This window comes from Talaromyces rugulosus, chromosome VI (assembly GCF_013368755.1).
Source record: "Talaromyces rugulosus chromosome VI, complete sequence".
NCBI lineage: Eukaryota > Fungi > Ascomycota > Eurotiomycetes > Eurotiales > Trichocomaceae > Talaromyces > Talaromyces rugulosus.
Window position 1 is genome coordinate 2,294,260 of NC_049566.1, and position 21,216 is coordinate 2,315,475.

At 49.0% G+C, this 21,216-nt stretch overlaps 9 protein-coding genes across 9 annotated transcripts; 3 read left to right on the plus strand and 6 right to left on the minus strand.

Annotated features, from left to right (window-relative positions):
* Window positions 1-140: 140 nt before the first annotated feature.
* On the minus strand, window positions 141-2,090 carry TRUGW13939_11163 (uncharacterized protein; the record flags this gene model as incomplete). The annotated part of the gene is made up of 3 exons (XM_035494271.1): window positions 141-905; window positions 961-1,069; window positions 1,120-2,090. 3 exons carry the CDS (start codon window positions 2,088-2,090, stop codon window positions 141-143), a joined length of 1,845 nt encoding a protein of 614 aa, XP_035350164.1.
* A 1,091-nt stretch (window positions 2,091-3,181) lies between these two features.
* On the plus strand, window positions 3,182-3,883 carry TRUGW13939_11164 (uncharacterized protein; the record flags this gene model as incomplete). The annotated part of the gene is made up of 4 exons (XM_035494272.1): window positions 3,182-3,322; window positions 3,390-3,433; window positions 3,572-3,770; window positions 3,833-3,883. 4 exons carry the CDS (start codon window positions 3,182-3,184, stop codon window positions 3,881-3,883), a joined length of 435 nt encoding a protein of 144 aa, XP_035350165.1.
* Window positions 3,884-4,356: 473 nt separating this feature from the next.
* On the minus strand, window positions 4,357-7,434 carry TRUGW13939_11165 (uncharacterized protein; the record flags this gene model as incomplete). Its single annotated transcript, XM_035494273.1, has 5 exons — window positions 4,357-4,872; window positions 4,954-6,417; window positions 6,468-6,751; window positions 6,820-7,109; window positions 7,175-7,434. The coding sequence occupies 5 exons, from the start codon at window positions 7,432-7,434 to the stop codon at window positions 4,357-4,359; spliced, it is 2,814 nt and encodes a 937-aa protein (XP_035350166.1).
* A 643-nt stretch (window positions 7,435-8,077) lies between these two features.
* TRUGW13939_11166 (uncharacterized protein) lies at window positions 8,078-9,834 on the plus strand (the record flags this gene model as incomplete). The annotated part of the gene is made up of 3 exons (XM_035494274.1): window positions 8,078-8,171; window positions 8,233-8,286; window positions 8,348-9,834. The coding sequence occupies 3 exons, from the start codon at window positions 8,078-8,080 to the stop codon at window positions 9,832-9,834; spliced, it is 1,635 nt and encodes a 544-aa protein (XP_035350167.1).
* A 314-nt stretch (window positions 9,835-10,148) lies between these two features.
* On the minus strand, window positions 10,149-11,520 carry TRUGW13939_11167 (uncharacterized protein; the record flags this gene model as incomplete). Its single annotated transcript, XM_035494275.1, has 4 exons — window positions 10,149-10,238; window positions 10,301-10,592; window positions 10,649-10,789; window positions 10,865-11,520. 4 exons carry the CDS (start codon window positions 11,518-11,520, stop codon window positions 10,149-10,151), a joined length of 1,179 nt encoding a protein of 392 aa, XP_035350168.1.
* An 888-nt stretch (window positions 11,521-12,408) lies between these two features.
* TRUGW13939_11168 (uncharacterized protein) lies at window positions 12,409-14,206 on the minus strand (the record flags this gene model as incomplete). Its single annotated transcript, XM_035494276.1, has 3 exons — window positions 12,409-13,322; window positions 13,373-13,980; window positions 14,040-14,206. 3 exons carry the CDS (start codon window positions 14,204-14,206, stop codon window positions 12,409-12,411), a joined length of 1,689 nt encoding a protein of 562 aa, XP_035350169.1.
* Window positions 14,207-15,232: 1,026 nt separating this feature from the next.
* Window positions 15,233-17,316, minus strand: TRUGW13939_11169 (uncharacterized protein; the record flags this gene model as incomplete). Its single annotated transcript, XM_035494277.1, has 2 exons — window positions 15,233-16,696; window positions 16,747-17,316. The coding sequence occupies 2 exons, from the start codon at window positions 17,314-17,316 to the stop codon at window positions 15,233-15,235; spliced, it is 2,034 nt and encodes a 677-aa protein (XP_035350170.1).
* A 1,988-nt stretch (window positions 17,317-19,304) lies between these two features.
* Window positions 19,305-19,920, plus strand: TRUGW13939_11170 (uncharacterized protein; the record flags this gene model as incomplete). The annotated part of the gene is made up of 4 exons (XM_035494278.1): window positions 19,305-19,328; window positions 19,405-19,496; window positions 19,562-19,572; window positions 19,637-19,920. The coding sequence occupies 4 exons, from the start codon at window positions 19,305-19,307 to the stop codon at window positions 19,918-19,920; spliced, it is 411 nt and encodes a 136-aa protein (XP_035350171.1).
* A 256-nt stretch (window positions 19,921-20,176) lies between these two features.
* Window positions 20,177-21,126, minus strand: TRUGW13939_11171 (uncharacterized protein; the record flags this gene model as incomplete). The annotated part of the gene is made up of 2 exons (XM_035494279.1): window positions 20,177-20,838; window positions 20,901-21,126. 2 exons carry the CDS (start codon window positions 21,124-21,126, stop codon window positions 20,177-20,179), a joined length of 888 nt encoding a protein of 295 aa, XP_035350172.1.
* Between the last annotated feature and the right edge of the window lie 90 nt (window positions 21,127-21,216).

Here is a 21,216-nt window from a genome sequence, read left to right on the forward strand (position 1 = left end):
TAGGATATTGTAACGGTTCAAAGCCGTTAACACACATATATAATAAGAATAAATGAAATATATAGTATAGTGATCTCAAAATGAGAAATCAAAATGTAGAAGAAGGGAAGAGATTATCGGATTACAAACCATTATTATCATCAATTTTCGGCATGAGAAGCATCTAATGCAGGAGTGGGCTGCACAGTCTGCATCTCCATTCCAGCCTGGGACTCAACATCCTTGGGCAAATACTTGCGCTTCTGTGTCGCGAACCGTTGATCGCCTTGGTGGTAAGGTTGCTTGAATTGCAAATAGGTAGGAGGACGGGGCCTTCCGAGAACCGCAATCCAGTTCCATAGAGCGTTGCCTTGGGTGAAAGGGCGATGGCGATCTGTTTTATTGAACTTTTGGGAGTTGAGGTACTCGCGAGTAGTCTCTCCTCGGCCCATCAGAAAGAGGTGGTATGCCCAAAGAGATGCTGGGTAGGGAGCGGCGACTGCTCCGTAAATAACCATCGCAAATGGCAATCTCAAATGGTCGATCGCACTTTTGAATGAAATACCCTGTCGATGTTGGTAAAGGAGAACGTGGGCTAGAGACGCTCCGAGTAGAAATAGTGACAAGATTGTCGCAGAGCTGACAAAGGCAAAGAAGTAGCGGTAGTTGCGGCGACCGACGCAGTTGTTTAACCACACACAGTGGTGGTCCAATGTCTCGACACAGTTATCGCATGTTCGGCAATGGTAGCATCGGGGAGGGCGCCAGATGTTGCATGTCTTGCAATATTTGACCGGCACATCCATAGCAGCGACTTCGGAAGTAGCCAATTTGATCATCACCCAGTCGTTCGTCGGCGGCCCGAGGGTCAAGGGATCGGCCGATGGGTCTACTGTGGGCATTGGATGTAAATTTCGGGGGAGTATCTTCGCGAATAATGAGTAAAAATGTTTGTTTCCAACGTAGAATATTGCTACTCACACCAGGGTCCACGACTGAGGCGTGCAAAAAAGACGACATACATATATAGAATACGTAGCCAAAAACGATGGGGATTGCTGGTGAAACATGATGCCATAGCCAAGGCGCCCTAAGTACGGTCAGTTTATCATCTTAAATCCGGTTCAATTGGCAACGTACGAAAAAGCAAAGAACAAGGCAGACGGAAGGGCGACAAGAATTCCAGTTGCAATGTTTACTGGCTTGTCTCGGGAGTTCTGAAATCTACCCCTACCCCAGAACACAGTATTGCCAGTAAAGTATTCATAGTTCTTGCCGAGGTTTGCCGGAGGCACTGGGGGACGGCCTTTGATTGATTTAGGTGATGAAGATGCGGCCGAAGATAATCTTTCGTGGCCTACACTGTCTGGTCGCAAACCTTCGTCGTTCTTGCCGTGTAAAGAAAGAAAGCCCGATCTGAAGGATAATGGCGACCTTTGTGGCGGATCGCGTGCAGAAGGAGCATTGATTGCTTTGCTGATGTTCAGATGTTCCGGAGCTGGTTTCCTTTCACGCTCATGTAACAGCCTGACGCTTTCGCCGAGACTCCTTACTGTTGTGTTCCCCGTTGGGCTCGCATTCGACGTATTCCGGTCGGGGATAATCGGATCCGTGAATTCAGTCCCACGTGATGGAGGAATTTCAGCATCAATAGCCTGAGCGCCCAGACGAAGGGTGCTGCTCGAAACAATACTTCGCCGATGCAAATTCTCCTCGTCTTCGACGTCTTCCGACGCGACGGTTCCGGTCCCGGAAAGTGCTTGACTGGGACGACGATGGGCCTGTAGTCTCTGAGAGCTCATCGGACGGAAAAAAGCTTGAGGCGTGAGAGAAGGAACATGTGTTCTGCTTATCCGACTCAAACGGCTGGACGAGCTGCCTGGGCGAGCCATGGTCGAATTTCCCACAGACGACCGCGCCGGAGGCGGACCCCGTCTGGACGGTGGCGGTTGCGACGAGATGCCATCTTCGGAGGCAATGTCGGTCATGCGCGAGGAAATTCCGCTGACAGAAGGAACGCGAGGCACTTCATATCCTGGTGTCGTGGGAGTAATCGGACTGATCGGGGTAGTCGGGGAAGTTGGCGAATTTGGCGCGCTGTGGTCAGCCATGATTATGCCGTTGTCTCACGGATGCCACGGGTGTTTCAAATGGTCTCAATGTATCGAACGAGTTCTTATAATCCAACCATTGCAATACCGGTTTTTGTTTTGTTGACGTTGACGTTGACGTTGTTCTAAAGGGAAACAAATAACCGAAGCGACGTGGTTGACAGAGTGAAGCGATCCAGAGAACAGCAAACGAACAGCAAACGAGCGACAAAGGAATGGCTATCGAATATCACGATGAAAAGTATCGGCCGGGGAGGAGTAGCAAAAGAATGTGGGTGTGGCCTGGCGAGAAAGAAGGACTGGGCATCTGAATCTTTTTCCCCCTTGATGCACGGCGAAGGGAAGCGATCACGGGTCCACGACCAATCGGGAGTAGTCCGTCCCGCTCTATGCCTAAGGCACCCATCACTGACCAGTCTTGAACGGGCTTGTTTTTGAGTCTTCAGGATAATTCGCGGTGATTCGTTTATGATATGCAGATCAAGAACCAGTATCAGATGATCCACCCTGGAATATACAAGGGACTGGCCAGTTATATACTAACAAACGAACCTTAACGTTACTTATATACAGACTACATATGTACATCTGGGATATCAATATGTATACATGTAATTATCAATTAATACATGTATGACACCGAATAACAATAAATTAATGCATTTTAATTATTGCCACTGTAGCAACATAAAAAAGTTTCCGGTTGTAAATATTTGAATGCATCGGAGCAACGTCATAGTCCAATGTATAAATTGCCTTGGGTGTGGCAATCAGTCATTTATAAAGGAATAGCCACCACATAGACTACCAGTCGCTAATATAATATTAATAAATGCCCGTATAGCCAGAATAATATTAACTAAAATAAAATCCAACGGTCTAGATCTTTTACTGGCCTCAGGCATTGCCATTCGTCCCAATCCGGAAGGCTTCCAGGCAAGCTTGATCACCTGATCCGCGGGCCGAGATTAATCGTCAGATACACCCGACCTTGACCTCACTTCTCCACCGACCGTCTCCGAGAAAGCTCTCGTTTTTCTTTCTTTGCCCGCCCAAACAACAACTCTTTGCGACCAATTCGAGAGAGAAAAATGTCTTCGATTGCTGCCTTCACAGCTCGTCGGGCTTTTGCCCGTCAGTCCTTTGCTGCGCGCGCCCCTCTTCGCCGTTATGCCACCAAGACCGAGGAAGCCGGCCTGGACAAGGGCCCAAAGCGCGACCCTGAGCTCTACGTACGTTGATGACCGGAAGACACAGCCATTGGGTATTCGAATATTGACTAGAAGTGGTTTTTTTTAGGTTCTACTCGGTGTTATGTCTGGTGCTTTCTTGCTTGCCGGATGGTAAATTCTCCCCTTATTTGAGTCATACACACAACGGTTCGATTTGCGCGATATATGATATACGATTACTTCAATTCGCTCTTAAATAAACAACGTTTCAAGGCAAAAATCGGCTGGCTAACGAGGATATGAAATTAGGTACTTTGGTCGCAAGCCTACCTCGGTGACCTCGGAAAGCAACGTCCGCATCAACGACTCGGCCATGCCCTGGGAGGGCGAGGGTGAGGGCAAGGCCTTCAAGTACCAGTACCACCCTCACGGTGACAAGAGCCAGCCTCTTCGCAACGCTCCTAGCGCTCTCAACACTGTCATCGTTCCCGACGTGACCTTGCCTGTTGTAAGTCCATATCACTAGCCTCTATTGCGTGACGCAAAGAAAGCACTAATTCGTTACTTCAGGACCTTCACGAGCGATTCAACAAGTATGGTAAGGAGGAATACGACTACTAGAAAAAAAGGAAGAAAGAACAAAAAATGCTACCACCCATCCTCTTTTTTTGGCTTTCCTCATAGATTTTGGGTTTACTGGATGGGGGCCCTGTACTCTAGGTAGATGAAGGCCAACAACAACAACCCAAACAACCATGCCTCAGTTGTTGCCACTGTATAGTTTTTGAGCTTTTTTTTAAACATCTGATCCAAAGATTTCCTTTGTTCGTTTTATTTCCACCGTATCTTCCTTCCCAATGTTGTTTATTTTATAGGCGAATTAAAATCCGATACATGATTTAACAACGTGAGAGTTAAAGAAAAGGAAAAAAAATACCGACAGGTTTTGCTGCTCATTATGAAAATATACATGACCAATAAAAGTCACACTCGCATCTCTTTTTTAAAACCAAAAAAGAGTATTGATCCTTTCTAGCCAATACAGTCAAAAAGAAAGCTCCATCCAATTTAATCAATCAATCACCAGCCTTTAATTATTTAGTTGCCTCATTACCGTCACTCGCTGGACGCGGGCTTTCCGCTTCCTTGTCACCGCGAACCGACTCCCCCAAACCTTCGGCTGAAGCAGGTTTGTTTTGCTTCGCGTTCTCTCCTTCGCCACCATTTCGGTTTGTCTCGGGGTTTTGGCCTTCAATGTCCGGATGAGGAGGTGCGTGTTGTTGTTGTTGCTGGTCGCCATTATTGTTGATTTCGCGGCCGTTTGCGTCGATCAAGCGCGTCTGTGTCTCGTACTTTGTTTGTAGTGAAACCTTACCCTCTTTCTGTAGCTGGGCTACTTTCTCTGGGTCTAGGACGTTGCCGGCTTCGTCACGGTACTCGACGCGTTCTTCGCGGCCAACGACTCTCGAATCGGCGGGTTGCGGAGTAACGGATGCTTGGTCTGACTGTTCGTTGTTGCCGACTTGTTGTTGCTGAGGAGGGACGGCGACAGGAGCTTCTGACTGGATAGCACTGGTAACTGGTGTATATGGTGTCGTGTATTGACTCAGCTACATACTCCGTGTTAATTTATTGTCTTAAGAACCTCAACGTATACCGCGAGGAGGCGGCTGCCACGCCGGAGGACTTACGTCAGTATGGAAAGTGTCACATGCAAAGTCCCAAGAGCCCATCAGACGAACGCTTTCACAAGCATTTATCGTCCAGGGATTTCCATATATAAGAGGGGAATAGGCGGCGAAAACGGCGATGCTCAAAACGATGAATTTCGTGATGACGATGCCACCAACCACAGATTTCTTCCCCACAACAGGCAGCTGCACACGGTTGAAGATGAAATCGAATGTTTGCGATAGACCCATGATGGCAAAGTAGAGAGCCGGGAGGTAATGGTGCAAGAACAACTGGCGAGCCATCAGATAGAAGGGGAAGTAGTGGAACGCCCAGCCGAGGACTGTTGTGCCCAATTCGTAGTCAAAACGCTTGACGTTGACGTTCTTGTAGTCGTTGAAGCCGCGCTGCCAGCGGAGGAGAGCAATTCCCTTGAAAGCGGCATAGATAGCAATCGCCGCGGTCGATGACCACCAGATAAGCGGGTTACCAAGTAAATAGACTTGACGATGATCTTTGCCCCAGAAGTTGATACCACGGAGCAGCGTAGGCCAAGAAGGTGGACGAGAATCCCACATGTGCGACTCGGTCAATCCAGCGTTGGTAGTCCACATCACCTTATGAAGCTCGAAGAATTTGCCCAAAAAGCCTGGGTTCCGGTAGTTGACTTTTTCTGTGTCCTTTGGTAGTGCAGGGTGGTCGTTTGCTTCAATGTACCAGATACTGTTGGGTAGAGTTCCTCCTCGAGCGCAAGTGACCTCTTGCTGTTCCCAAGCCCAGTCCGGGAGTTTGACCTTGTGAGAGAACAGAGTGCAACCAGTCATAATATGGGCAAGTCTGAACTTGGTTTCAATAGTGCGCACACGTTTCTTGGCCTCCTCTCCGTCAGACATCGACGGGATGATCTCAACACGGAACAGATCATTAGCATCGCCAGGAAATCCTTCGTAGCCGTAGGCCGAGACCTCATTTTGCCAATCGACTTCGGTGATAGGGGCACGCTCATCATGAGAGTGAATGCGACGGTGAGTAAGCAAGTGGTAAAGTTTAATAACAGCTCCGTCATAAATGTAGTCAGCAGTCAAGTTGTCCCATGCCAGGTAACCTTCAATTTCGGTTCCATCGGGACCCAAGGGCTGCGTTTGGTTTTCTAGGAGAAAGACATTGTTTTCATCCTTGTGGGGGTACAGAGTGACCTGCTGTTGCATGCTTCCAGTCGGATACATGTGCGGGTGAGAATGGAGATAACCACCCTGTGTGTTGTAATGGCGGAGGCTGACTCGAGATCCAAACGCAACATCAGCTGGAACATCTTGCATACCCTTAGAGTTCAGAGTAGCTTGGAATTCGGAAGACATGAAGCCGTCTCCTTCGCCGGGGTTCCTCAAAATGGCAAAGTGAATGGCAAACATGCTCATGTAGAAGCTGAGCGGGATAACAATTAGGCAAAAGACACGGGCGAAAAAGTGTTTGAACCAAAGGCGCTATCACGAGTCAGTATTCCCTTAATAAATGTAAGAGTCTATGTTCTTACCGGCGTCACCGTGTCAGGGTCACCCAAAAGAACCCAAAGCTGAAGTGCAGTGATACTGCCTACCCATGCAGTAGTGAAAAGTCCGACCCATTTGACGCTGAGAGTGGCACCCAGGGACAGACCAGTCACGCTGAGCCAGAACCACCATGGCGCTTTGAATGCTTTAGACGGCCCTTGTTCGTGCTGGTTGGTGAAGCAGGAGAAACACAGGGCAGTCAAGGCAGTGAAGAAAATGAGAGGAGAGTCGAGCAGGATGAAGCGAGACTGGGTAGTCAATGCGTTATCTGGGTATAAAATTAGTTGTGAGATCTCCCAGGGCATTCTCAACCACGCATAACTCAGCATCACTAACCAAAGGTAACCAACAATGCCCCAAGCGCGGAGGTCGAGGTCCTGCATCCTGTCGCCTTCAGTGTCAAGAACATCAGAGGGATAGTCAAGACGCCCAAGATTGCTGGAAGTAGACGCATAGCCACATATGGAACGCCTGGCTCGATGTAATCCATTCCGATATCCTTGAAGTCAAAATCGCCCTTGAAACCGGCAAGCCAGCCGGCGAGTGTGATCAAAAGTTTAGCCAACGGGGGGTGAACGTCCATGAAAAATCTGCCGTTGATGTATTTGGTAGCGAATCCACCGAAACTGTCAAGTGAAAGCAAGAATATGTCAGCGATCATGCCACTGAACAGAAAATCCGGGAAACATACTGCACCTCGTCAAAGACGACGCTCGAGGGTTGATAAATGCGGAACAATCTGACTGCAGCTGCCACCAGGGTCAAGCCGGCGAGCCATTGGTAGTCTCTTAGGGGGAGGTTGAAAATGTCATTGTTCGTGACTCCATCAGAGGTATAATCCGACTTCTTTTGCGCCAGGGGTTTGTTTGACTTTGGCTTCGGAGAGCGACTGCGTGAACGGCTGCGACGAGACACCGGCCGCACGTTCAGGGTATCTTTCGATTTCGACATTGTGATGGCAATTGAATGGCCGTGTCGAAGATGCGAGACAGGTTGTCAGTCAATCCAAAGACCGCTGAGCAGCCTAGTTTCCGGATAGCGACCAAAAGACGAGTCCCACCGAAGAGCAAGGGAAAAGAAAAAGATGCTTTAACGAGAGTCAGAAATTAAGAACAGCGCCCTTCCATAACATGAAAGGGAAAAATCGAAGTGAACAAGTACAGATTAGAAGTGATTATTGCTCAAGGCTCAGCCGTCGACAGCTGGCCAGATCTCGGGGGGTGGCGCGGCTAACGAAGCTCCACGAGCCAAACAAAGCAAATGGCCAGATGCAGCCGCCGGAGACTATGCTTTGTTGAAGTAAAACACCTGTGTGAGTAAGAGATTGAATCGGAGTCAAAACCTAGAGAGGAGGAATTAATCCTTGCCCGGCTGAAAACCTGTGCTGCCATAATAATAAATTGTGAGCATACGTAGTCTTCCCGATTAGGAATCGCTTCCTCCGCCAAGCGCCGGGACTGAAGCGCGCGGCAAGGCGAGCGGCGCGGCCTTTCGTGCATGCGACGCAGTTTCCTCTGGAGAATTTATTGTCACTGCGATTACTTCGACCACGCACCATCGCATTCTTCTAGAGTGAGCCAGTCAAAACAACAGCATGGCTGCAGTCGAGACGAACGGGAACGGAATAGCTCAGGAAGATGCGACCAAACCGCCAGAGGGTGTGGTCGTGCCGCCTAAAGACATTAGAGGTATGTCATGTCGCCTTTTTTGGTCCTCCAGCTTGGTATGCTAATGAGATTTGGGATACAGCCATTGTAGAGAAGACTGCAGGTTATGTTGCTCGCAACGGTCCTATATTTGAACGTGAGTTTGCCCCCCTGCCAGACTTTGCTTTTTCCTCCGCGACTAATCTTTCTCTCTCAAGAACGAATTCACGAAAAGGAAAAGAGCAATCCCAAATTCTCATTCCTGAGCCCCGGCGATGCGTACGAGGCCTTTTACCAGTGGCGACTCACAGAGATCAAGGAGGGGCGAGGGACTGATGTTGCGGCTGGACGACCAGGCGAAGCCCAAGCTACGCCTGTGCCAGAAAAACCACAGGGCCCTGCCGCGCCGCCAGATTTCCATTATTCGGCTCGAATCCCTATTATAAATGCACAGGACTTGGAAGTCGTTAAATTGACAGCCCTTTTCGTCGCGAAGAGAGGCAAGTCATTCATGACTTCGCTATCGCAACGGGAGGCGCGGAACTATCAATTTGATTTCTTACGACCACAACACAGTTTATACCAATTTTTCACGCGGCTGGTGGATCAATATACCATTTTGTTAAGCCAAGAAGGCATCGATGCGAAAACGACGGAAAAGCGACGTTTGGAGGAATTAGAACGCAATGTCAAGGATAAACGACACGTTCTGGGTCGCGCCAAACAGCGCGCCGAGTGGGTTAAACACCAAGAGCAGCAGAAGCAGAAGAAGGAGGAGCAAGAAGAAGAAGAGCGTATTGCGTATGCCCAAATTGATTGGCACGACTTTGCCGTTGTCGAAACGGTTCTTTTCACCGATGAAGATGACCAAATAGAGCTACCGGCTCCGGCTTCACTCGGTGATCTCCAATCAGCGTCCCTGGAACAGAAAGCAGCCATGTCGCTCAACCCGCTTCGTATCGAAGAAGCCATGCCTACAGACGAGATGGAACCCGTATACTACAACGCCTATCCAGCGGAGCAAGCTGGCCCCATGCAACCAACCTTTGACCAGCAAGCCGCAGCACCTGCTGGTATGGATCAGCACTACCCACCAGCTCCTCAATACCCCGTTGTTCCGGTAGCGGCAACAGAAGAAGAGCAACGTATCCGCGAGCGTACGGAAGCCCGAGATAAAGCATCCGCCGCGCAAGCAGCAGCTAAGGGACAGCCTTCGATGCGGATCCGCTCCGACTATGTACCGCGAGCGCAGACCCGGCGGCAAAATGCTGCAGCGACAGCTCTCTGTCCCAACTGTAAGCAGCAAATCCCCGTCGCCGAACTCGACCACCACATGCGCATCGAAATGCTCGACCCACGCTGGAAAGAGCAGCGCGAAAAGGCCGACTCGCGCGCAGCCACGACCAACCTGTCCACAGTCGACGTTGTCAATAATCTTAAGCGTCTAGCCAGTCAGAGAAGCGATGTATTTGACTCGACTCACAGTCTCGCTGGTGGACCTGAAGAGTCCGAAGAGGAAGCGCGTCGAAAACGCATGGCGTTGGCACCCGGAGCGCAGGGCTACGAAGGCGCTCCTAGCGGATATCCTCAAATGCCAACCGTTGGCCCAACAGTTAATGCCCAAAATCCGCAAACGATGAACGTTCAAGAACAAATTCGCAATCTTCACGAAAGGTTTGGACAAAGGCCTCCAGGCAGTGGGTAGCGGTTGGTCTTATTGTGGAGAAAAATGAAAGACAAGAAAAAGAAATGGGACAGGCTGGAATTGGAATGTATATCTAATTTTGATTTTGATTTTGATTGTATTAACTGGAGTTTTGCATTGAGCAGCGTGGGGCTGGGATGTCAATGGTTAGTAGCTAAATGGCAGACGATTCACTATATCTATTATAATGTTGTGCCTTTTATTCCTCTAGTTTAGGCTTTTTCTTCTACTATGGATATCACTATGTACACCACATCAGGGAAAATAAAGGTTTAACATCAGCTTCTAATGTCATCCCATTTCCCTTGCCCATTCTATTGCCCCTGTCTCAATGCAGTATCACTCTTCTGCAACATCTGCTGCCAATGGTCCAGCGCAGCAGGCGACGCTCGCCTAACCATAACCTAAGACCAATAATGAGATACAACACTTATACTGCTAGTAAGGAGGTTTCTTATCTACTTACCCATTGAAGCCCCACCTCCAGAGCATCGAACTTCTCTGTTTTCCCTTTTTCCATTTTGCGCTGCGCTCGACGCATTTTTCGGTCGTTGTCTCTATTCGAAAATGTCTGGCCGAGCATAGCCAGAGGGTCTGAACGGCCACCGTGCTTCTGGAGTGGTGGGAGCACGGTGGAAAGACGCGCAATGCGATTTCCATAGAATGCGATTCTGTCTTCTGGGCCTGCACCATGTCCTGGTCCTCTTCCATCTGACGAGATGCCGACTTCGTTATCGACGTCCTTTGCCTTGCAGATACTAGAATCACATAAATCAGTTAGCCAGAACTGTGGGAGGAACAAGAGTAGACCTACCATATCTCAAGCCCATTTGGCACGAAAATATCGAGATTGGTTTTCGATAGCACTTTATTAATCCCATTCGAATGCCCTACTGCCGCGCCAATTCCAACGCCGAGCTGACCAGCCATGAGACCAATCGAGGCAGCACCAGGCCTGACGAGAATCCTGAATTAGCTTTCTTTCTTTCTTTTCGTTTCTCTTCATTTTCTTGCAGGTCGAACTACTTACACGAAAAACCCAGCAATGTTAGCTCCCTTTTGGAAGATCTGATTCTCCGGATTCGGTATTATGGCGATGTTGATGGCGTCCAAAGCTTGCATGAAATCGTCAAGGGAGATATTGTACTGCTGTAGTTCATTGCTGTATCCGCGAAGGAAAGGTTGGTCGTTTCCGTAGGAAAGCTGGGGTAGAGCTAGGGGGTGGAAGAAGTTGTTGTTTGAACTTGCTCGTGAGTAGTGTCCATTGTTGTACCCATTGTTGTACCCATTGTTGTATACCTGTGGTGATGGACCTTGGTGCACCGAGTAGGGAGGCGGGTCATCATAGCTTTTGTTGTTGTTTTTGTTGTCGTTGCTATACATTCCATCATCCTGCTGATAAAAACCGCGGCGACCGTTGTCGTCGTAGTTGTAATAATCAGGGTTTCTCCTTGGAAGTTCTCTTCCGTAGGAGTGATTCTGGCGACTGTTGTCATCGTAGTTGCTATAATCAGGGCTTCTTCTTGGAAGTTCTCTTCCGTAAGAGTACTGCTGAGCTGATGACGAATGCCGTGAACGATACTGGCTTTGAGACGACGCAGAACGATAGCCATTATTATTGCGAAAGCCATTTTTGGGCTCGTCGGCTCCTAGAGCTGAGCCAATAACGTCTTTGATCAAACCCATGACGTGTATGTAGATAATTGTATGTATAAACAAGGTCAATAATGAATAGGGAAAAGAGAATACTAGTAATTCCTGTGTTCAAAACAGACAGACAGAAAAAAAGCAGAATTTGCTTCCTTGCTGTTTCTTTTATATCTACCAATATTCAATTATTTATAAACAAATTATTTCATGGCTGTGCTGCTATACTTTTTTTTTTGGACCACCTACTAAATCTAGTTAGCATTGCGAGGATATCGCGGTTAGGGCATAGCGTCAACTGGTACCAAAAAAAGCACGCCGATCAAGCCGAGTATTACTTTGTACCAGCCATACATATATATCACAAACGGATTTTTATCTTAGTAATATATATATTTTACTATTTCTTTTTAGTTTTATATCAGTAAGCCAGTGCAACAGGTGGCAAGCCTAGAAAGTAAAGCTATTCCAATCCAAGGATTTCTCAGACTGCGACACAGTGGGTCTGATTTTATCGTACCTACTGTATAGAATTCTCGCAAACGCATTTCTCGTCTCTGTGTTTGCGGCTGGACAGGAGGCTTCTCAATCGAGATAGATTTTACGACCTAGGTCTCGCTTTGTCCTCGGATAAGCTGAACACACCTTTATCCCCAAAATCTCCTCAATTTGCCAGCATCAAACAGCGGTCAAACCCACAAAGTCGTGTGCATAAATCCCTAGATTTTAAAAATCTCAATATATACTGATCAATCAAAGTTTAGACTATTGCTGATGCGGCCATATCGCGCGTGACGGAGCACGGCGGGTGCCCTCACATCCGTTGTATGTAGAAGTTCTTGCACACTTGGTACCCATAGTTCAATTTCGACTGCCAAGGTCCCTGGTCGTAAGCAGTTCAGCGACAGAGGAAAAGCAAAGTTGCGGCTACTCGTCCTCGTTGTGATCATCAAACGGCCAGTGAAGACTTGTCATTTCGCGTTCATACTCGGTGTCGAGAGAACCAAGACCATCAACTTTCATCTGACGAGCACGGGAACAGGCAGCTTCATATCCGTCTGAGGAGGTCCAACCGTCCATACCGATGCCAATCACATTGCGGATATGTTTGAGGTTAAGATCAACCTCTTCCTGCATGTTTTGTAGGTGCATGATGGAATCAGCCTCCTTGGCCGAAGGGAATGATATCGGACACGAGCCAGCCGAGTATTCGTGCCAGAGTTTGGTAAGGAGCACAAGGTCCGCCTGGAGAGGGACATTATTCCCCTCCCAAGGCTCGCCAGCATGGCTAAAGATGCGGCGGGTAAGCATGTTAGTAGGCTGATCCATGGCGCAGAAATGAGGTTCGTTGAAACGCTGCGTGAAAGCCAAATAGAAAAAGTGGGTATGGCGACGCCGAAAGTCATCGAGAGCGTCGGCCTTTTCATCGTCGTCCATGCCGCTTAGATCTGGATGAGGAGGTGGTCGAAAGGCAAGCGATTCAGGGTCGTCGTAGTTCTGAAAGAATTTGGGAATCCCAGCGGCGAGAAAGAGCGGTAGCACAGATGCATGTTGCCAGTCAATCAATCCGACAATGTCGAAGTCATCCGAGACAAAAATGTTGTTTGTCTGGAGATCGGGATGGCGAAGGAGAGGGCGCAACAATTCATTCGGCGGTAGTAGTCCAGGAGCAATTTTAAGGTACTCTTCGAGTGAACGAATATGGTCACTTGGGAGGGACAGTTGGTATTCCATAGACTCGCGATACGCACGTTGAAATGGAAAGCGCGGCCGGCCATATGCACGTAGCCAAGCCAGTTCTTTCAAGGCAGGGTTGCGGAGAACATCGATTGCGTCCACACCTAGTACATATGGTGAGGAGGAAGATAAAGCGAATGTGTGAGGCACTTACAAGGACCGCGATCAATACGAAGCGTGGAACGCTCAGCAAACCACCATTTGAGGGCTGCACTGGGACCGATACAGAAATCCGAGTCTGAGATGGCAATGCGTGGTGAATCCGAAGGAAGGTCTCTGGCATAGTATATGCTTCCGCTAGCTGGAAGCTCGATAGTATGGATTTTTGTCTCTAGCTGTACAAGTTGCAAAAGTACCTTGAGGCGTTGCTGGTCTGACAAGTCGAACCAGCAAGCACCAAGTGGTCGTCCTGATAGTTTCTCCATGATAATATACTCTGAACCAACGGGATTTCTAGCATCTGTTGAGTAGGCATACACACGGGGCACAGGGAGACCATGAGCACGGAGAAGAGCCAAAGTCGCCACCTCGCTGGCAACTGCTAATCGTCTTGGTTCAGTTGAGGGATACGGCAACCGGGCGAGAATCTGAGTATCATCGACCATGGTGATCTGTATGACACGGTTGAAGCCTCCTTCGGCAAGCTTTGACACACTTTTGACATCTGTATCGCGTCTCCGTAGCGACTGAGCAGCGGCGCTTTTCAACGCATCGACGTTGAACTCGCCATAGCGTTCAGTGAGACGGATGTTTTCGTTGTATCTACATGTATAAGCAGCTATCAAGGTCGCGATGCGGGGGGACATCGTTGATCAACTCACATCCATCGACCAGACGTGTACTCAAAGAGTCGACGATTGCTATCTATTGTCGAAGCCTTCAAGGAGGTAAAAGTTGAGTAGGGCATAGCACAAATAGTACTAATTGAAAGAGATGGAGTGATTGCAGATCGACGCCATCGCCATGGTGCCACCTTCGACGTGATCATACCGAAGATGAGCGGTCAAGAAAGAGTTAAATACTTGCTGAAAATCATTTTAAAATCATTTCAACAGCAATTTCGACTTTCTATATAATGAATTAATATAGAGAGTTGTCATCTCTCTTAAAATAAGCTTATTACCATATCGGGCCACAACGCACAGACCACCAGTAGCAGCCGGAATAACAGAAATTCCGCCGCCAATTACTAACCGTATCAGGAAATCATTGCGATGGATTACGCCGCATGTTAGGGCTGAGATAAGCTCCATTATTTCCATCAAACTCTGGGTGCGATCATACCAATTTGATAAAAACTTTTTTTTGTCTCAGAAGGTGATTAAGCGTCATTTAGGTTTGTTAGAGCATGCTTGCACTCCAGTATACAAAGGGAAATAGTCAGCATTAAAGTGTTTAAATCAGTTGTATATGCAATATGCTATTAAATTTACGGTAAATAATCATTCAAGTGTCTCGTGCAATAACACGAGATTAACATAGCGAGGCGAGAAAGAAGTTCTTTCAAATAAAATGCATGCAGATCCCCCCAAAAAAACGCCACCCCAGCCCAAAGAACTTCAGAGTTCATGACCATGCAACGCGTGAAATTCGCAATGAGGACGGAAATGTGATAGGGGTATTAGTCTATCCCACACGTCTCATCGCTTCGGTGATCTCGTCATGTTGTATAAAGTTGACGAGAAACGGTATAACAAAGGAGAAAAGCAACGAGATTCGTTTCAAATTGCAATGCCCAAAAATCGAAAAATTGAAATCAGTAAAAGATGTAACAAAAAATATTGGTGTCGATGACTATATGGTATCCGTAGATGAATGTAGAGTGCACCAGGCACCCAGGCGCATCAAGAGAAATAAAGTGTTAGGTAATTATACAATAAGGCGATCGACCAGTCGATCTTAGGTTGTAGAATCAACGGATACCAAATTGGTGATCAAAGGCAGCATGCCTTTAAAGGATGTCGAGGTGAAGCCGAACGAAAAGATAGTTTTGCCAATGCGATCGAGCAGGTCATTACCATTGATCAAATGCTCCTGGCATGGCGGCAGGCGTATCGGCTTCGTTCTTCGTCGGCTTGGACTGAGTCACAGTCTCAGGCAATGACACAGACTCAGTAACAGCATCGGAATGTGGCGGGTCGCGCGACAGATTCTCTGCTGGCGTGTCTTCCGCTTCGTCAGGAGCAGAAGCCTCTTGATTGATAGTTGCTTTCTCATCATCACCTTCTGTCTTTTCAGTTGAAATAACAGTGCCGCCAATCGATACTTGTTTGACGTCTGATTGGAAGGGATCGGCTTCGACTTTGACTTCGGCTTCGTTGTCTTTTGGCGGTAATGAAGGGGGACTCCCCTCGTCTTTGGCTGGAAGAACCGGTGGAGTTTCGGTGACCGGTTCCGACCCTGTGAAATTTGAATCCGTGGTTGCAGCGTCTACTGGCAATGATTTTTCAGACTCGTAGGGTGAAGTAAACGAAGGCACAACACCGCCGCCCAATCGTGACCAGAAGAGTCTCTCACGGAGGCGAATCGTTTCTTCCCACGCTTCCCTTTCTTCTTCTACATCTTCGACATGGACGTGTCCGTCGAGGATCATACGAAGATAGCCTGTAAGCTCGCAGCAGGCACGCATCTTCTCGAGGCAAAGTGTGCAAAGAGCGTACCTGGGAGCGCTCTCGTTATCAGACGTTCGGAACCGGTGTGTACGCTCGTTTTCGCTGCCGACACGTCGCTCTCCACAGAGCGCACATGGAAACTTGTACTTTCTGGAGCTGGCGGGCATGGGTTCTACAACCAGGCCGCCATCGCACACGCTACTCAACACCGATCGGCGAGTAAGCCAAGATATCGAGGGAGCAGCGTCCAGGCGTAACGAAGGTTCAACATCCTCGGTGAGAACCCGTTTGTAGAAGCGAGTATCTTTTAAGGGTGCATGCGAAACACTCGGCTGTGGACTACCGGTTGGCGTTTGCGATTGGCCGTTCGCATGATTCAAAGAGACCGTCGACGCATTCTGGTTGCTAGTCAGACTACCAAGGCCCATCACATTCAAGCCACCGTAAGAACCACTCGGGATGCGACTAGGAGGTTTTGAGGTTTTGGCCAAATTCAGCAGATCGCGGAAATCATCATAAGCAACCATATCTGTACGGTAGATTGGCTTGAGCAAGTGGGAGAAGCTGGTTGAAGGTGCGGGAGAAACATCGGCAGAACCGGCGGAGACGGGAGAGATATTTGACGTGTCGAGTAATCGATTGAGGTTTCCTTGCATCACCACGGCTGGAGAGGAGGGGGCTGTTGATGTGTTGGGCGTCGTGTCGGTATCGTCTCGGACACTGTTCATCTCCTGCATGACGGCCTTCAGTTCGGAAAGTTGTTCCTTCTGCGATGAAACCAAAGCTTCAGTGTCCTTAATCTGAGCTCGTAGCTGCTCGTTTTTCTTCTCTACTGCTTCTCGGTCTTGTTTCGCTGCAGCAACCATCTGTGACAATGTCAGTACCCCCCGTCTCATCATTTTTGCGAAGATCATACCTTGTTGGCTTCTTCGAAAAGCGCCGCAGTCAGGGTTTCTAATTCTTGCTCCATTTCTTTCTTTTCCTTCTCAGCCACTGTTCGCCTTGCCTGCTCCTCTTCCAGGATATTTTTCATAGACAGAATCTCGGATTCAACGTCGACTCGCTTGATCAGGATGCCACTCGATAGATCAGTGCGAAAGTGTTCATTTTCGGATTCTAGTACCAGTAATCGGTCCTGGGCGGTTTCCAATTCCTGGCGAGTGGCGGAGAGCGAGTCGTCCAGATGAGTTTGGTTGTTGATGGCTTGAACAAGTTTTGCGCTAAGTGTGGCTACTTCATTGTTCAAATCAGGGTGATGTGTCGAGTCTGATGTGCTAGACAGGTCGGAGGTGCTGGCCATGCGTGGGTCTCTCAATGTGTTGAAGTTGCTCTCTGACACGTCCTCTAACCCGGCAGGCGAAGTCCTCCGTGAATTTCGCATGTCAGAGAGGGCATTGGTGGACTTCATCTTGGTTAAGAATCGTGCGGGTGAGAGCGACCGCTTTTCCACGGATTGGGATCGCTTGTGGTTAGTCGGCCGAGACATCATGCTGGGTGTTGTTAAAAATTTGGAATGACCGTAAGTATGGAGGGAAATGAGGCTACGCAAATTTGTCAGAACCATATCGCTAATTACTTCCTGGAGGAAATGCAGGGTAACCACAGACTTACTCGGCCATGACGGGATTATTTAGGAATGGAAAGTCGACGCGGCATAAATTGAGAATATGGCAGAAAGGAGCGTCAAATGCGAATTCTTGTCAAGATAAAGTGTCGTTTCGTTGTTGGATATGTGAACGAGGTCCCCCGCAAGAAAGATGTCGTAGGAGAGGCCGGACAAAAGTCAATTGCCTGGCCAAGTTGGGAAAGAATGAGATCTCGGCGGTGACAAAGGAGGGAAGCCACGCGAGGTTGATTGAGTCGATCACAATGCTCTCTGATGAAAGAAGGATCGAAAAAATCGAAGGAGTGGCCCGGGGGGAGCGAGATGAGAGTGGCGAACGGCGAACGGCGAACGCAGCCGCTTGGCAGTAGTCGGGGCCTTATCCACTGCCTAGCGCAGGCAGATACATTCAGTTCTCGCAAGAAGGACGGGGAATGGATAATACTGTCGAAATAGACCGCAGCGAGGATGAGGATATCGAGGAGAGAAAGGAAAGCCGTGCATACACAGACAGTGTTTGCATACGGAAAGAGGAGAAGACGGAAAAAGAGTCCAGTGGGCGGCAGAAACTGGACTGAGGAAGGCGCTCCTCCGGCCGGTAGCTCCTGCCACTCGCTCACTGCCTCCTCCTACGTAGCGTGCCTGCCTCCCGTTGGCCGAGGCTTGGTTGCCGCCCCACTTGGCCCAATGAGGACAGCCGGAATCACGCGATCTCAGCCAATCACCTGACCTAGCGCCGTACTTGTTTTAATATGCTATTGTATTAGCCTATTATTATTTCTCTCTCGTCTACGAGTATGCTATCTTTATCATCGATTACCCCGTAAGTTACGGGCTTCCAGCTAATTGCCCGGCCTCGTCGCTACTCTACATGCAGCCAATGCGCCATGAGTGCCGCATCACATTTCGCATTACAGTTCGCATTACCCATCACAACCTTGAAGCACCGTCAGCCATCACGGGAACCAAAACACGTCTAATCAACAATCGGCTTATTATCGAGACGCCTTCGGAGGCTGGTGAACCCGTCGACTGGTCCGTGTCCGTACGAGAGCTCCGAAAGAAAGCTCCGTGCTCCAAGACGATGGCCTGTGCTTTGCAAGGGTTTTTTTAGCCCGTAAAACCGATCAGGAAAGGAGCTGGCGAGCGACTCTTGTCTTGTACGACGCAGGTTAAAACTAGCGGCACGTCGAACAAGTGACAGGGGGACACTCGATCGTCACCATATACATACGTAGTAGGATCTTGGAAAGCCTGATCGTCACCGAGTTACTATTTCTGCACAGCTCCTGCCGAGCTCTCAGACAAATGACGAAATCGTGTCTCAATACTGGAGATTGATCTGCGTGTACTACTGACAGATCCTGAGGCTAACGAACAGACTAGAGCGCCCATCGTAACATCGCCCGCAGAACTGAATAGATTATTGATAGGTCCCGTACAAACCGAGCTTCAGCGTTCAAGACATCGTCACATCGGTGTCATGGTCACGCTCTAGGACGATTGTCTGTCGAAAACCCCTTGCTTGCTAATCCGAGAGTCTGTGAGAACAGAGAGAGAGAGAGAGAGAAATCATGTTGGATCGAACAATGAATAACGATGACCCCCGCTTGCATTCGGATCGTTGATGCCTCAGGCCACAAGGTGGGGGAAACCCAACCCCAGAGACCCAATCAATAATCCAATTGTCGTCGCGCAATTCTTTCGAGACACATGCCACATGCCACATGCTTCTTTATTTCATCCACGATCAATCCATTTGAACTCGGCTCGTACCTGGATCTCCGAGTCGGTCATAGGGATAACCCCGCCTTTGGACCTTTTTTTCTGAAACTGTCCCCGCCACGCTCTAAGCTTGAAAAGACATCATCATGGCTGATTCCGAGTTGGAAGAGGTGAGCGAGCCCCGTCCTACCCCGCTCGAAACACCTAGTTTCTTAGGCAGTGATTCCACAGAACTGACGCGTACAGATCCGGAGAGCCCGTCTCGCGCAGCTGCAACAACAAGGCGGCGGCGGCGGTCGTGGCGGGGCCGGAGGCGACGAAGGCCAGGATGAGAGGAGGTCAGTATAGTTGTGCTCTGAACAACAAGTTCGTTCGACTGTGCTAACAATACCCCTTTTTCCAGACAAGCAGAAAGTATACAACCCTCCGAAGCGACCTCTATATTTTTGAAAAGGCCAAGACTGACTTCGTTCCATAGCTGAAAGACGCGCTGCCATCCTCACCCAGATTCTCGACCCGGCTGCCGCTGATCGCCTGGGACGAATCCGCCTCGTCAAGGAATCCCGCGCCACCGATATCGAGAACCGTCTCATCATGCTAGCCCAGACGGGCCAGTTGCGCCAAAAGGTGACCGAAGACCAGCTCAAGGACCTGTTGAACGCCGTTGCCGAAAACACTCGCAAAGAAGAAGAGGAACAAAAGATCGTTTTCAATCGGCGGAAAGCCGGGTGGGACGATGATGACGACCTGTTGGATTTGTAGTTCAGATAAAACTTTGTTCTTTGGGTGAAAAAAATAATAATAATCGCCCTCGGAATTCAAAAGTTCCAAGTCATTTGATGAGTGGGCTGTTTTTCTTTTTTTCAAACGCCCTTTATACCCAGACCTCTGTTGAAATGAAACGATTACGAATTTAAAAGGCATTGGCCTAGTGCAAAATTGTATCATATCTTACATCACACTATAATATACAGTTGTTCTTCTATGCTTGTTTGCAAACTTAACAGTGCTTGTGCCATCACTGAGTGCCTTTGGCAGCCCTCTTCTCCCGTTCTGCCTTTTCCTGCTGCCGAACCATGCGTCGTATCTGCCTCAAATCCGGCGGTGCCTCAATATTCAACTCGGCGCGCAACTCATCCACATTGCGCTCCAACTGCTCTTCCCAATATACATTAATCAACTCCTCACTGCCCAACCCACTACGCACTGCCCAGGGCAAATGCAACGCAAACAGCCGTTCTCTCTCTGCGCGTTTCAGCCTTACCACGGCCGCCAAACTGAGCGCTGTCATGGGCAGCACCGTATTCAAAAACTCAAACGCCTTCAATGCCAACTCGCCCTCGACCATGGTCGGCAACCCCGTCACGGCGTGGTAGAAATCGTGGCATTCGCGGTACCGTTGCATCACGTAAGCGCATTCCTCGTCGTCAATGTATTGCACAGTGTCGCGGGTGTCTGGCGAAACGCCCTCGCGGTCCAGCCACATGGCGTACGTGCGTCCCACGGAGTTGTCCGGTAAGCTGCGCAGATAAGGGAGGGAGAGTGTATCGGAGGATATGCGCGGTCGGTCTCGGAGGATGCGGCGGCCGGTGGGATTCGATAGCATGGCGTCGCGGAGGCGGTATATAAAGTATGGTGTTGCAGTTGCTTCGCCGAGGGCGGCGATGAGATCTTTAATAGCTTGTTAGTGACACATTGACGTACCCAAGCTTTTTTGGGGGGAAAAAAAATTAATAACTAACCTCCTCTCCTAGGATTGACGAGAGACCCAAAAGCCGACCCTATAGCGAGGGCACTTCGTTCAATGGTTGTCAACGGAACATGGCCGGGATAGTTGGGCGGCGGCCGATTCAGCACGGAGAAGGACCGCACTGCGCCCAGATATTGACGATGGCATTGACATTTCAATGCCGTATGTCGACTCAAGGCCCGGCGTGCCAGTGTCGAACACGGCTGTATGGAGGACATTATGATGTTGTACCGCGAGATTCAATGTTGTCGAGCAGAAGCCGATGTCATGCCGGCGCGGAAGCTATTCCCCGAACGCAGGTCCGAATT